The sequence below is a fragment of the Callorhinus ursinus genome, unplaced genomic scaffold (genome assembly GCF_003265705.2).
Source record: "Callorhinus ursinus isolate GAN/ISIS: 27379988/994484 unplaced genomic scaffold, GSC_fseal_2.0 scaffold22, whole genome shotgun sequence".
NCBI lineage: Eukaryota > Metazoa > Chordata > Mammalia > Carnivora > Otariidae > Callorhinus > Callorhinus ursinus.
The window spans coordinates 1,895,526-1,910,412 of NW_027397084.1; the positions used below are offsets into that span (position 1 = coordinate 1,895,526).

General features: G+C 59.3%; 1 protein-coding gene across 2 annotated transcripts; it reads right to left on the reverse strand.

Annotated features, from left to right (window-relative positions):
- Positions 1-288: 288 nt before the first annotated feature.
- Positions 289-14,757, reverse strand: CUL7 (cullin 7). 2 transcript variants are annotated; one of them, XM_025890554.2, is made up of 26 exons: positions 14,346-14,754; positions 13,227-13,814; positions 12,530-12,681; positions 11,886-12,386; positions 11,234-11,372; positions 10,938-11,134; positions 10,415-10,643; positions 9,457-9,694; positions 9,261-9,366; positions 8,071-8,298; positions 7,694-7,784; positions 7,421-7,592; positions 7,147-7,252; positions 6,757-6,852; positions 6,392-6,567; positions 5,955-6,088; positions 5,451-5,633; positions 5,078-5,184; positions 4,811-4,993; positions 3,122-3,282; positions 2,736-2,952; positions 2,357-2,633; positions 1,465-1,610; positions 1,191-1,317; positions 909-1,114; positions 289-666 (listed from the first exon to the last, which is right to left on the reverse strand). In XM_025890554.2, exons 2-26 carry the CDS (start codon positions 13,804-13,806, stop codon positions 343-345), a joined length of 5,076 nt encoding a protein of 1,691 aa, XP_025746339.1. In that variant the 5' UTR covers positions 13,807-13,814; positions 14,346-14,754; the 3' UTR covers positions 289-342. The 2 variants fall into 2 exon arrangements, 1 of the variants encoding a protein (XP_025746339.1); XR_012381913.1 differs by having other exon boundaries at positions 529-666; positions 909-1,040; positions 14,346-14,757.
- Positions 14,758-14,887: the final 130 nt, after the last annotated feature.

Below are 14,887 nucleotides of genomic sequence, written 5' to 3' on the forward strand. Positions count from 1 at the left end.
GTTATAAGCCACTGAGCGTGTGGCAAGGGGAACTTGGGTCTCCAGCCTGCCAGGTGAAAGCACTTCTGACCACATACTCTCTGAGAAGGGCTGGAGATCCATCCCTGTCTACTTACCCCCCACCCACACCTGACTCCCTCCACCGCTCTCCCCGGGGGCTGCCAACTTCACCCTAGCCAGTGACTCCCGGCATGGGATGACGTGGCCTCAGAGCCAGAGGGCTCCTCTCTCCAGCCAGAAAGTCTCCACTGCCCCGTCAGAGCCTTAGCACTCACCACACAGGCCACGTAATCAAACTCCTGCATTTTATTTCCGTAGAAAGCACTGGTCCCATCTCCAGGGCTACCGGAAGGTAGAGAAGCTCTGGGTGCCGCTGCAGGAGGCGTAGGGCACGCCCCGAGAGCGGATCTGCAGGGTATGGAAGGTGAGGGGTGGGTTGGGGCCTGAAGAGCCTGGGTTCAGGGACTCGGTGTGAGGCTCCATCACCGTCACGGGGACCGCATAGGACAGTGTGTGGGGCCGGTCATCATGGCGCCTCACGGTGCCCTGGCCCAGGAGGTGCAGGATACAGGAGAGGACGTCGGTACTGCTGCAGGCAGACCCCCTACCGAGGCTGCTGACCAAACCCCTGGGAGGACATGGGCCCTTCTGCCAAGCGTCCAGGACCTGGGAAGGAGAGGGAAGGGAACACAGCAGGTGGGAGATGCCCAGCTGACTCCACCTTGAGCTCCCACTCCGGGCACAGGCTCCCAGCCAGTGAGCTCTAAGGCCTTTAGGCGTGCCCCAGCCTCCCCCCTCATCCACCTACAGGCTCCACGGTGAACCAGATGCTTCCAAGGTGGACAGGCCTCCTCCTGTGGGCTGCCTCCGACCCTGAAGCGCCCTCCCCCCCACCCACCCCCACCTACCCGACAGACAAGTTGGTCGATGTGCAGCCCCTCGTCCCCGTGTGCCTTGAGCATGCGGACAATGAGGCAGTTCAGAAGGTTCCGTCTCTTCTCCAGGTTCCGACCCTCTTCATCCTCAGCCTTCAGGTACGTCTGAGGTGGGATAAGCCACACGTTGCCCCTCCTTGGTCTGGGCTCCTCGCTGGCATCTCGAATCTTGAGCACCCCTGAAATAAGCGCTAGTCACCAGTGGGGGGCCCACGAGGAGGCTGAGAGCAGAGGCCCCTCTCCCCAAGTACATACCTCCTGGGATACCCTTTTGCTCCTGAAGGTCCAGGGGGCCTCTCGAAGAGGTAAGAGGCCCAATCGCCTGATCGAGCATGTCTGGAGAGAGCCCGGAGAGCGCCAGCAGGCTCTCCACGGAGACAGCCTTAGAGAAGACGAAGGAAATACTCAGGGCTTCCCCAAAGAGTGGAGCAGAAAAGGGAGAAGGAGGGAAGATAGGGAGTTGAGGTTTAGGGAAGAGGGGTGGGGGACAAGGTACAGAGAGCAGGGCTGCCTAGCTGGGCTGGGCCACCTTCAGCTCGTTGAGATACAGCAGCAACCACATCTGCACGGTGGACACATGCAGGGTCTGGTCCCCAAACTGCAGCTCAGCCCGGCCCAGCCACGTCCACTGCAGCCGCCGATGGGGTCCCATGTCCAGGGCCGGGTAGCTCTGACCTGAGATGGGTCAGGGAGAGAAAGGGGTCAGGGCTGGTGAGGGAGGACTGTTGGTTGAGCCCTGCCCCTGCTAATCTCTGCTGAGCGTGCACCCCAGTGTTTATGGATCCTGTGCTTCCTGGTCTGAACTTCCAGAGCTCAGCCTTCGCCGTGCCTGCCTCTTGGGTAAGCCTCAGGTGTCTGGCAGCCCACCCTGTGCCTCGCCTTGTGCCAGGGGGCTCTGATCAGTGCCTTCCAGAAGTCCCCCCCCCCTTTTTTTTCCTAGGGAGACAAAACCATCAAGTGAGGAAGGCCTGGGGCTCTCACCAAACTGGACTATTCACGATGAAAGAGGGAATGAGGTCTCCCTGGTTAGTGTCGGAGCCCCCCAACCACCCCCCCGAGGGCAGGGTCTGAGTCTCTTCCCCCTATGTTGCTTCCCAGCCCAGGATCAGCCCCCAGTGGGAAGCTCAGGGGACGACGACTGACCAGGAGCCAGACCCCTGCCACTGTGGGCAAGTCCTTCCTGGTGGCCTCAGGTGCCCCTGCCTCCATCCTCTCCACCTCCCACTCCCTAAAGAGAGTCCTGTGTTTGTTTTCAGGACAGAAAAGGCAACAGTCTGGGGACCTGGTGCTTGATAGCCCCAGCCCTCACCCCAAACATAAGCTCTTTTCTTCTCAAATCCACTCCACTGAGGCTCTCACCCCAGGGCCCACCCCCACCCGCAGGCTCCCTCCCCGAATGCCTCCTCTTCCGGGCTCCTCACTCTTGCTGTAGAAGTTGGAGTAGCGGTTCAAGGTGCCCCTGAGGTAGGAGGGCAGGCAGGTTCGGGGGTTCAGCGTGTGGCGGATGGAGGCAGTGGGCCAGCAGCGTGGGGACAGGACGAGCACGGCCACTTCGGGCATGGCCCCCTCGTAGTAGAGATCCTCATCTTCCTCCTCCTCGTCCTCCCCCGCCACGTCTGCGGCCACTGCTGCCCCAGCTCCCTCTGCTTCCTCTGCCTTCTCCTCCTCGTGCTCCTTGTCACTGGCCTCGGGGCCCCCCTGAGGAAGAAACACGGGGTGCCCGCCAGCCGCTGGGCCTCCTCCGGTCTACTCCTTGCCTCCCTCCCTTCCCACCCTCCCTTGGCTGGCGCCCACGCCCACCTGCATCTTCTTCTCGGTGTCGTCCAGCTTCAGGAGTTCCTGATCGAGCTGCTGGAGCTGGTAGACGTGAAACTGGCGTTGCAGCTCCTCGGAGGTGCTCAGGCTGCGCAGCATCTGCTGGGGGAGGCGGTTGGGGAAGCAGGGCCCGATCTGCTCCAGCACAGCCCCCTCCAGCCAGCTCGAGCCCACGCCCAGGAGACGGTCTGCCATGTAGTGCCTGCAGCACACGCAGAACAGGGCCGAGCCTCAGTGTGGCGGCAGCTCGGCCCGGCCCCCCGCCGCCCCCCCACACTGCCCAAAGTCTGGACTCCCTGGGCCTGCGAGCTGGTGCCAGCCCTGCCCCAGCCCCTGCCATCCGTGCCACCCCCCCCCAGATCCGCACTCACTGGTAGTAATGCTCAAAGGTGGTGGCTATCTCCAGGCCGGAGAAGATGAGGACTGTCTCCAGGCACCGCTGCAGCTGCACCAGCATCTCCATCCCCCGGGCTCCACCGATCCGGCTGCCCTGGATCCGCTGGTCGATGTGCCGGGCAAACTGCTCACTCACCTGCACACGGAGAAGGGCACAGGGAAACCATGCACAGGCGGCTGGAGGAGGCGGGCGGGGGCAGAGAGGAAGGTCTGCGCAAGTGGACAGAACAGCCGAGCTGCTTCCCAAGGTGGGCGACACTTTTACAAAACACTTTTATAAAAAAGAAAAAGAAGATAGCAGGAGGGGAAGAATGAAGGGGAGTAAGTCAGAGGGGGAGACGACCCATGAGAGACGATGGACTCTGAGAAACAAACTGAGGGTTCTAGAGGAGGGTGGGGGGATGGGTTAGCCCGGTGATGGGTATTAAGGAGGGCACGTTCTGTGTGGAGCACTGGGTGTTGTGCACAATGAATCATGGAACACTACATCAAAAACTAATGATGTAATGTATGGTGATTAACATAACAATAAAAATAAAAAACTTTTATAAACCTGTCAACAGTTGTGCAAGTTAACAATTAGGAGGTGGGTTTTTTTAGAGATTTTATTTACTTATTTGACAGAGAGAGACACAGCGAGAGCAGGAACACAAGCAGGGGCAGTGGGAGAGGGAGAAGCAGGCTTCCTGTGGAGCAGGGAGCCCAATGCGGGGCTTGATCCCAGGACCCTGGGACGATGACCTGAGCCGAAGGCAAACGCTTAACGACTGAGCCTCCCAGGAGCCCCAGGAGGTGTTTTTTTCACACTGAACGTTTCTAAAAATTAATCACAATAATTTAATATGAGGAAATGATTTATGCGCACAGAGATGGTCCCACTGCAGTGTCACTGATCAGACAGAAGGACCGGAAGCAACTCGAGCAGCCGCTGTTCAGCCCCCTGCCGCGCTTAGCCTGGCTCACTTTATCACCTGCCCAACCGTGCGCCTTCCCAGGAAGACTGCAAACTTTGAGGAGAGGGACTTTGTCTATCTTCAGCTCTTATCACAGTGCCGGACACATTTGAAGTGCTTATTACACATCTACGGAATGCTGGGAATGGTGGAGTAAATTCTAGTACACCCATTAGATGGAATTCATACAAAAATAAAAAATACGGACAAAGCAACACTGAAAAAGGCTTTTAACGTAACAGTCAAGGGCGCCTGGGTGGCTCAGTCGTTAAGCATCTGCCTTCAGCTCAGGTCATGATCCCGGGGTCCTGGGATCGAGCCCCGCATCGGGCTCCCTGCTCGGTGGGAAGCCTGCTTCTCCCTCTCCCTCTGCCCGCCCCCCACTCATGCACTATCTCTATCTCAAATAAACAAAATCTTAAAAATATGTATATATAACGGTCCAAAGACAGGAGCATAAAGCGTTTTGGCTACTTGTGGGTAAAATGTTAAACCGTGCACACAAATAGAAACAGCAAGCATGTCAAGATAATATTAGAAGAGCACGTTGCAGGCCACTATCTGTGTCTTTGGTGTTTGAGTTTTCAAACACATGGTTCTATGCAAACCCCGGTCCTTGCTGAATGGGCACAGAGGGAGGCCGTTGTGAGGAGGGGGGCACAGAGTGATTTCAGGGAGGGGCCCGGGGCAGAGGCAAGGCGGGAGGCTCACATGGGCAGCTTTGAGGAATGGGAGCTTCAGCAGGCCGCCAGCACAGCCGTTGTGCAGCGCCAGCAAGAAGGCTGCCCTGGGCCCGAATAGCTCGGAGCTCGACTTCTGCAGGCTGTGAAAGTGTTCGCAGTAGCGGGGCACGAAGTCGTCATCCCGCCAGCGTGAGGTCAGGAAGCTGTTCACCTGGAGGGAGGTGGCTGCGGCGTGAGGGCACGGCCCAGCAGGCCGCCGTCCGCCCTCCCCTCCCCGGCACCTGCTCCTGCCCACCTGCTCCTCCACCACCGCCCGCCAACAGCGGGTCAGGTTTCTCACGATGCTGCTGGGAAGCCCCCGGGTGGCCAGGGAGCTCCAGTCGTGGCTGCGGTTTCTGCCCTCTGTGGAGACAGGGGAAGGGGCGGAGGCAGGGGCAGCCCCTTAGCTTGGGGGTCCCCAGACCAGGGTGAGCCCTGGGGCCTTTCCTGACGTGCTGCCCGCCCCCTCCCCGCCGTGATGCTCCTGGGTGGGGGTGACACAAACCGGGAAGATGAACAGCTGGGTGGGGAGGGAAAGTGTGAGGAGGGACAGAAGGCAGTAGGGTGCGAGTGGGGGTCCACAGAGAAACGCTTCTCACCGACCTCCCACCGGAACTGCAGGTACTCACTGGGCCGGGGAGCGGCCATTGCTGAAGGGGGCGCCTCGCAGGGCTCCACGTGCACTAGCAGGTGGGTGAGGCGGCGCACCCGGGAAGAGAAAGCAGCCGCGCGGCTCTGGGGGTTGTGGGCCGCCTCCCGACACTCCAGGTACTGGTCCAACAGCCAGCCCAGGGGGCTGATGCCATCCTCATCTGGAGGTGGGGAAAAACAAGCCAAGGCAGGGCGTGTCTCCAGGGCAGTAGGAGAGGCTGGACTGGACAGAAGCACCGAGAATGAGGGCTCGGACAGAAGGTACTGGGTGGTGGGGGTGGGGGCAGCTAGCAAGGCCCCCTTTATGGTGTCATCTGGCACCTGGGAGACATGGGAAAGGAGATGGCCCCTGGGCTGGGAGAAGAGGGGCACTGGGGTACCAAACCACTGCAGGTACCAAATGGGCCAAGAACATAATGCAGATGGCTCTACGGCAGAGCAAGAAGGGGCTCGTTAGTGGGGCCAAGGGTCAGGACCGTTACCGGGGGAGGTGATGTTCTGCACCAGGGGGCTGACCAGGGCCTCCCAGCAGGTCTTGCCCAGTGCTTGGGCGGCCTCGTCATCAGGGAGGAAGCGATCAGCAAAATTCTGCTCCTGGCGCAGAGCCCCGTTGAGTCTGGGGGAGGCAGGTATCAGGGGCTCGAATTACCCCAGCATCTGCCCAGCCTAAGACGGCCTGGCTAGCCCCTACCAACCAGACCCAATCTCTACCCAGTACTTCGAAGCTCCCCTGCGTTAACTGGCACCTCCCACCCCCAGCCCACCAGAGAAATCTCTTCTCTCCATTCTTTCTTTCCTTCCCCAAACTGTAGAACACCCAGCCGCCTCTCCAAGCATGTTAACCCTCCATCGAACCCTACCGAGGGTACTACTCTTCCCTTTCACACACACAGAGCCACACGCACATGCTTGCACACACCTGGAACTCAGGTGCAGGAGGCTCCGGCGGTCCTCCGCTATGTCCTGGCTCCAGGCCTGTGCCCGCACCATGTAGAAGAGGCGTGTGTGACGGCACAGCTGCTCCCGAAACACCGGCCAGAAGGTGGGCTTGGGGCCCAGGACCTCCAACCCCCGGATGCGTGTGTCGATGCCACCCTGCAAGGGATGCAGGCCTGTCTTCACCTGCTCCATGTTCCCCTCAGGGTGCGCTGGGGTCAGGCACACCTTTGTGTCTTACTCCTGGAGTTGCCCTTGCCCCGGGCTAGAGCCCTGACTCAAGATCTGCAACAGTTACAGAACCCAGAGCTCCATACCCCCAGACCACACCCCAGGCCCCCGGCAAACCTGCTGGCAGCGCTTTATGCGGATCTGGATGATGGGCCAGAAGCGGTTCAGGTTCTCCAGGAGGATCACCCGGCTGGCGGAGGGCATCACATTGACCTGGTGCGGGGCAGAGGGGGCTGTTGTCAGCTCCCTGTGTGTGGATGGCAGTGCTGGCAGCACCCACACCTGCTCCTGTTCCCTCCTTCCCTCAGCCCAGGCGGGTGTGGGGTCCTGAACAAGGAGTCCCAATGCCACCCTCACTCTTGGGGCCTGATGCCGTCACAACGGCACAGGGAGAAAGGACTCTACTTTCTAGGGGGCTCCAGACGGGGAAGAACTTAGGTGTGTTCAGGAGTCTGGGCAGGAGGGCGGGCCCTGTGAAGGCTGATCTAATGGCATGCAGATCCCTACCGAGTTGAGTTGTGTGTTAAGAGAGCTGGCACTGTCGCCCCCAAACACCACCACCCTGGCCGGCATGTAGCTCGAGTCTTCACCAGCCACCAGCAGAGTTAGCTGCCTGGGAGCAGGGATGAGGAAACCATCAGGACCGGAACGAGTTGTGTCCTTGTAGACACAGCCAAGGGGACTCTGGTCACGTGTGGGCTTGAGGGGGGCCCCGTGGTGCTTCCCCCAAGACAAACACAAGGAAGTCACGACAAAGTGCGTATGTTGTGGGGCACGTTACCTGATGAGGACGCCCTGGCGCATGTGCAAGGTGATGTAGTGGGAGCCGGTGCTGCCGCTGGACTCCCAGTAGGTCTTGGGGTTGCGGTCCGTCAGCTTGCTGGCCCGGTGCGGGTTGGAGGACACCTCCACCTTCTCCCAGCACTTGTCCTCCTTCACTTCCACACTGGAGCCTGGGGGCAGGGGGGAGGGGCGGCCGTCACAGCCCGGTAGGTGTGGAGGGAAAACGGACACAGGTGTAGGGGTGTGGCATAAGGCGGGGACAGGCACAGACCCTGGCACAGATATCTGAGGAACACGTCAAAGAAGGGGATGTTGATGGGTCGGTGGGTCCGTCTGTGGTCTTCGATCTGGCCCAGCACCATCTGCAGTCGGAACATCAGAGAGAAGGGCGCGGGGAGGAGGGAGGAGGGAGGAGCACACGTGGAGAGCACATGCAAACACGTATGGAAGAAAGACCCAGCAGCAACGGGACTTCCTCCAGAACCCTGGCGCGGCAGGACCCGGTGGGGAAAGAGGTGCAGAGAACAAATGCCCTTGGGTTCACTGGACTCTCCTGCCTTTCCCAGCTGCAGGGATACAGCCTCTTCCCCCACCACTGCTCAGGGCTCATGGTCTTACCCAGAGGCGAACCCTGCCCTCCCTCCTGACCTGGATACAGCCTCCCAGGATGTTGGTGGTGAGTTTCCGGTAGAGGTGGGCATGCTTCTCACACTTGAACACCATGTCCCGCAGCTCCTGAGCCAGCTCCAGTTTTCCCAGGTGCTTTTCCAGGGCCTTGGAGATGGCATCTCGGGCTCCGAGCTGATTCAGCACCACGGCATAGTCCCTGCTCACGGAGGCTAGACGGTGCAGGAAAAAAATCAGCTCCTGGAGCACCTGAAGTGGGGACAGCGCTGGTCAATACAGGGGATGAGGCCCGGGCCACAGGGAATCTTCTGGAGTATTTACTATGCACCCACTGTGGTATATAGGTGCTGGGGCTACCACAGGAAATGGACAAGAGGAACAAGGGCTGGGTGGAGTTGGAGAACCCAAGGCAAACAGACACGGAAAAGCTAAGAGATGCTCTGCCATCCTGGGGTGCTTGACGACTGATTATGTTGGCAATAGGTGCAGAGAGCTTCCCAGGTGGTTCCTTCTTAGGCCATGTCCCAAGAACCAGCTGTGGGGCTGCATTTTGAGATGCTCAGGCCCCAAGCACAGACACCTGGTGGCGGGGGGGGGGGCGGAGAGGGACGCTCAGTGAGTCTACCTGTGAAATGAAAATCTGGGTAACCGCCAAAGGTGTGCACTGCAGACACACCCTACCAGGCCTTCCAAGCCCAGGACCTCTCTGTGGCGGGGGACCCTGAGATATGATGTCCCCTCTGCCTCTTGCATCCCCCCCGTCCCCCAACAGGCCCAGCCAAACAGGAGCTACTGAAGCTTCTCATGTAATATAGCCATAACCTTTTGTGTAAGAAAGGAAATGGCAAATAAGATCATATGCTTGGGCTTATTTATATTTGCATAAGGCCCACAGGAAGGACACATTAATTAATACGAGTGGTAACCAATAAGGGACTTGGGGAGAGGCACTGGGAAAATTAGATGGAAGTGAGAACAGTGGAAGTGAGAATTCTCAGTGTAGACCTTGTTCTACCATTTTGATTTGTAACTGTATGAATGTGTTACCTATTTGAAAAAAAAAAAAATTCGATTTTAAAAACAAATCCCAAACCAGGAGCACAGAGGCTCCATTGTGCCCTCCAGAGCCTCGCCCAGGGGGCCTGCCTCATCAGAGGCTGCCTTGCGGCCTCTCCCTCCAGCAGCATCTCCGCAGAGCAGGGTGGGGGTACCTCTCGGTCAGTGTCTGGTGACCGCAGGCAGGCCATGCAGGCGTCCATGGCCTCGTGCCAGGGGAGAAGCAGTGCCTCGGGGAAGTCCACCAGCTGCATCAGGATTCTGGGGAGTGGGGGTGGGGAGGCAGGAGGAGAGAGATGTGCAGCTAGCCTCAGAGACCCCTTGGCCCCATGCCCCGCCCCACCCCCTCACCTCAGAACGGTCAGGTGCAGGGGTTTGTTGGCCGCCGGGCTGGCCAGGCTCCGCATCAGGGTAAGGAAGGGCTGGGGCTGCCGCTGCAGCTGGAGCAGGAACGGCCTGATCTCTGTCTCCTGGGGCCGCCCTGAGCTGAGGGCTCGCTCCAGGTCCAGGAAGGTTCTCCCAGGCGGACCGCAGCCCTCCATCAGTCGCCGCAGAGGAGTGTCGGGATACTGAGTTGGGGGTTCTTTTCCTACAGGAAGGTGGACGTCACAAGAGTTGGCCGTGGTCGGTGAGGTTAAGATCAGAAAAAGATAGACACAATTATAGCTCCTAATTTCTCCTAAAAATGTTTTTTTTGGGGGGGAGGTCCCCCTAAAAATTAGCTTGGGGATCTTAGGGCATCTCTTAATGTATTTATAAGACTGCTCTGTGACAAATCTTGTGTTTTATATTCTTAAAATAGCAAAGGAGCCTCCCGTCTTCAAATAACAGAGCATTTCCCTGTATCTAAAAGCACGCAGGGCACCTGGGTGGCTCAGTTGGTTAAGCGACTGCCTTCGGCTCAGGTCACGATCCTGGAGTCCCGGGATCAAGTCCCGCGTCGGGCTCCCTGCTCGGCAGGGAGTCGGCTTCTCCCTCTGACCCTCCCCCCTCTCAAGTACTCTCTCTCTCATTCTTTCTCTCAAATAAATAAAATCTTAAAAAAAAAAAGCATGCAATACTTTGGCTTTCTCTACAACAGAAAAAGTTCAACGTGGAGGCTTTATGAGGCTTCAGATCTCTTTCAATGTTCTGACTTTCCATCCTCTCCTGCTCACTGGAGGGAGCCGCTCTACGCTTCATTTTCCTCCTTGGGTGCCAACTCTTCCAGACAGGAGGGCACCAAAATTGGCACAGACACCTCTCCTGGGCTGAAGCCCTCCTGGAGGCCAGCCTACAGAGCTGCTGCAAAGTCTGTCTAGCGCCCCACCTTCCACTCTGGTTGCACCTGCTGATTCCTGAGGCTGGGCCTGGGCTTCCAGCAGGGTTGGGTAAGCTCGCTGCCTCGCCAGGGCCTCGGGCCCATATTTCCTGTAGACACGGCAGTTGAGCAGGTCCCTGAGAGCGCTGTCATCGAGTCGCTGTGGCAGAGCCAGCAGCAGGTCCTGGGCCAACTCTATGGGCACGGCCAGCTCAGCTAGGATCTCGTCATCCAGAACCTGTCGTTGGGGAGAAGGTCTCACTGTGGGTAGCCCTGCCAGCACAGAAGGCTCCAGGGGCCACTTGGTAGTGGTGCGGATCTCCGCACAGGCCTTCTCCATCCTGAAGCTCTCCTGGCTGGCAGCTGCCTCCTCCCACACAGCTTGCCAATGCCTCTGAACATTCTAGATCCCTCCCCTGCAGCCCCTTACACTGTGGACCTCCACTCCCCATCCTAAGCCTCCCAAATGCTGTATCAGTCCAGCCCTTGCCGTGAGCCCTCCGACTTCTGGGTGTCTCCAGGCTGGCTCTACCTCCCCATCCAGGTTCTCCTGGAGGATCTGGAGAACCTCCTGATGGTCGGGGCCATCGAGCTTCTTGATGAAGAAGAGGAGCTCCCACCACTCCGCCTGGGACAGGTGTTCACTCTCTTCAGCATCCTCATCCTCAGGCAGAACATAGGGCACTGCATAGAGCTCTGTCATGGGCTTCCACCGCCAGGTGGGCAGAGCTGTGGAAACAGGTCAGAGGGCCCGAAGATGTCATTGCCTGCCGGGCCAGACCACTGCTCCTGTACTCAGCGCGGACCCTGCTTCCTCTCCGGGCTCACCTACACCCAGGGCTCCACTGACCGCTGCCCCGTGGTACTCATCAGCCTCAACCACATCCTCAATGTCTTCCTCAAAGCCCAGAATTTCCAGCATGTGCCAGTGTACCCAGTAGGTGCGGCCTGTCGACTCCCACAACACCTGGAGGATATGGGGAAAAAAGAGAGGGAAAGGAAAGCGATGGCTCACTTAACGGCTGGTGGTGGCCCAATGATGAGAACATACAGCTCTCTGGCTGACCACCCGGCCAGGTTTGGAACAACCTCCAAACAATACAATGCTGGCCTATGGAGAACACGAACATACCCACAAAGGCTGCCTTCTCCTATGGGAATAGGCTCTGCTTCTCCTCCCCCCATCCTTGATGGCTTATGCCGCCGCCCCCCCCCACTTCCTCCTGACCTCAGCTACTCTCTCCCTGACCCCGACCTTTGGGACAGTCTTGCTGTATCTGTTTCTTCCTGAACTCATGGCCTCCCCAGCCCTGATTTTCTCGGCCCTCCAAATGGACCCCTCTTACCTGCTGACCCCCTTTAACCATTCCAATCCCCAGGTTTTCTCCTGGGGTGGCCTGCCAGAGCCCCCTGCACAGCAGCCCCAGTTATGCTCCCCCAGCTAGATCCCCACCAGCGTCCCCCACACGCCCTCGCTCACCTGCACGGGGGGCACGCCACTGTTGCTCTGACGGAACTCGCCCTCGTCCCCAGCACTGACCTCCTCGTAGTCCTCCAGCATGCGCACTCGCATCCCGGCCTGCAGCGTCTCTCGCACGTACAAGGCATAAGTGTTGCCACTTGCAAACTCAGAGCGAGGGCGGAACCTCCTTGACCTCCTAATGGAGGGCTGGGCCCGGGTGGGAGGCAGCCCCGGGTTGGCCTCTGCCAGCTGGGGCTGGAAGATGGAGCAGGAGGACCGTGCCGAGGGCCCCTGTCTGCTTGAGGCCCAGTCCCAGCGCATGGCTTGCACCAGCTCTGAGATCAGGGTGCCCATGGCCATGCTGAACTCCAGCTCCAGTCGATCCCTTTCCCCACTCAACTCCTCAGGAGCAGAGTTGTTCTGGGCTCCTGGTTCTGCAGCGCTGTCATTCAGCTGGTCCAGAAGGGAAGTGACATGCAAATAGCGCTTCACCAGGGAGAAGAGCAGCCTTCCTGGGACCTGTGGGATGCAACCTTGGGCCTATATCCACCTTGTTCCAGCTTTAGCTCATCTTTCCACTCCACCCTTTAAGGACGGGTACAAAGTCCTGGTCCCTAGATCTTGTTTAGAGCCCCCGCCCCCCATACCCCCCCACAGAATACCTGTGGCAGCTGAATGCCCTCGAAAGACATGGGGTGTTCAGAGAGTGTGGCCTGTGCAAACAGGGCTAGCAGAGCACAGCGGCTGTCAAAATCCAGGTGTTTCTCAATGGCCTCTTGCTGGCTCAGCGAGAGAAGGATCTGGGTCCGTGTCCCTAAAACCCACACCCCAGTCAGTAATGGCTCCCTCACATGCCCTTCCCAGGCATCCCTCCTAGACCCTCTACCCTCTCAGTCCAATCCCTTTGTCACCACGCATTAGGGATGACATGATTTGCTGATTTGCTTCAAAAGCAACAACTTACTATCTTTTCTATATATGTATTTCGTATACATATATATCCTGCAATAGTCTAATATCTTAACTCTTCCTTTGCATAGAGATCCAATTAACATGAGGTTCTTGAGGATTCAGCCCTTCCTCTCTCTCTTATTATTTTTTAAGTAAACTCTATGCCCAACATGGGGCTTGAACTCACGACCCCTGGGATGAAGAGTTGCATGCTCTCCTGACTGAGCCAGCCTTCCTCTTCCTACAGAGATGTCCCCACCTACCTTCCTACCTCCTTTTCTTCCACCTCAAAGAGAAGGGCAACAGAATCATTCAGGCACTGATGAGGCAGAGGCTCCTGCCACAGTGTCCTGTGAGGCCCCGGGCTGACCTAGCTTCCCCTTCCTTTGGCCCCACACCGTTCCTCACCAGCATCATGGGAGGCCAGGGCTTGGATCATCCGGCCCGCGCTCCAGCGGATCTGATAATCAGGACTACTCAACATGTGCATGAGCAGGTCCAGGACCCTTGGGTCTTTGAACACCCCAGTCAGGGGCTCGATGCTGGCGTAGGCGCTGAGTACGTGGACCGTGTGAAGCAGAGGGGCAGGAGGGATGGTGCCCGCACACTCCTCCAGCTGCCGGAGGGCCCTCTGAATCAAAGACTTCACATCGGTTTCCATTTCCCCCAGCACGGATTTGTCCAGGGCCCCAGCGTCCCCTGCAATCTCCTGCGAGGGCCCGATGACCTGTCCGTCCTCGTCCAGCATCTTGTGGCAGTTGGCGTAGATCTCGTCGTTGGACATCCACAGCAGGATGTGCTCAGCCTTGCAGTCCACTTGGCTAGAGCCCCCTTCCCCGTCTTCCCCGCGCCGGAGGACGAGCCAGCGGATCTGGTACTCAGGATGCCCATCGTGGCCCACCCGCTGGCGGATCAGCTCATCTGGATAGGCGTGCAAGCCCGGCCCCAGGGGCACTCTGAATTCCCTGTAGCGGAGCTCCCCTACCATGCCGGCACCTGAGACACACAAGCAGAAGAGAACAGGCAAGCTAAAATGAAAATCAAGGACATCCAGGAGTTGGGGAAGCAAATGTGGTAACAGCTGTCCCGTTGACTGGGGTAAAGCAGGGCCCAGGAGTTGCCTGCTGCAGCCTGGGTGGGGCCAGGCCTCAGCAGGGGAACACTGGGGTGTTTGTTCTAAGAACACAAAGTTTGGTTGAAAGGAGGGTCCGAGGCCCGGCAGCCTGGAGTGGGTTGGTTTGGAGCAACGGGAAGGGGACAGTGGGGGCAGGGCAGCCTTGGAGTTACAAGTGAATCCCAAGGCCCTGGGACAGGCAGCAGCCCTGAGAAGGAGATACAGGACACCAGGAGGGGTGTGTGTGGGGTGCGGGGGGGGGGGGGGGGGGGGGGGGGGAGGGGCGCGGGGGACAGGGAAGGGAAGCCCAGGGCACTGGGGAACGGGGGGGGGGGGGGGTGTCGCGGCCGGTGGGCGAGTGTGTGGAGGAAAACCCAGGGTAGGGGCAGGGGCCGCGGCGGGGCTCTGGCCACCTCAGAAGTCGATGGGGGTCCCGGCGCGAGGCCTGTCCTTCGCTGAGCTAGGGACGCGGCGCAGACGATGGCGGCGATGCTGGCGGAGATTTGGGCCCCGCCTGGGCCCCTGAGGGGGTCGAAGCGGAGAGGCGGGAGGGGGCGTGCCTCCGAAGGACAGGCGGGCGGGCAGGGGGCGTGGCACGCAGGGACCGAACACCTCGGGGCGGCCACTGTCACCGCCCGCGCGCACAAGGCCGCCGGGGCGGGCCGGGGCGGGGTGGGACCGGGCCCAGCCAGCGGCGCCGCCCGCCCAGCTCCGGGAGCTCCGTCACCGGCCCGGAGCGGCGGCTCGTTTCCGCCGGGCCCAGCGGAAAGCTGGGGACCCTGGGAGAGCGCCGGGGCGGAGTCGCCGGTGCCACCTCGGCGACGCGCGGCACCTCCTCCTCCGCGCCGCCTTTTCCTCTTCCTTTTCGCCCTCCCTCCTCCCACCGGAAGTGCTCTCCCCAATTCCCGAAGTCAGAATTGAAGAAGACCTTGGAGGTCATTCATTTCCGCCCCCT

Excerpts from the sequence above, each read along its gene's own strand:
- CUL7 (XM_025890554.2), bottom strand. The coding sequence starts at position 13,806 with ATGGTAGGGGAGCTCCGCTACAGGGAATTCAGAGTGCCCCTGGGGCCG. Across the intron at positions 6,853-7,146 it reads TTAACACACAACTCAACTCG|GTCAATGTGATGCCCTCCGC; the intron begins GTAGGGATCTGC and ends GCCCCGCACCAG. Across the intron at positions 5,185-5,450 it reads AATGGCCGCTCCCCGGCCCA|AGGGCAGAAACCGCAGCCAC; the intron begins GTGAGTACCTGC and ends CTGTCTCCACAG.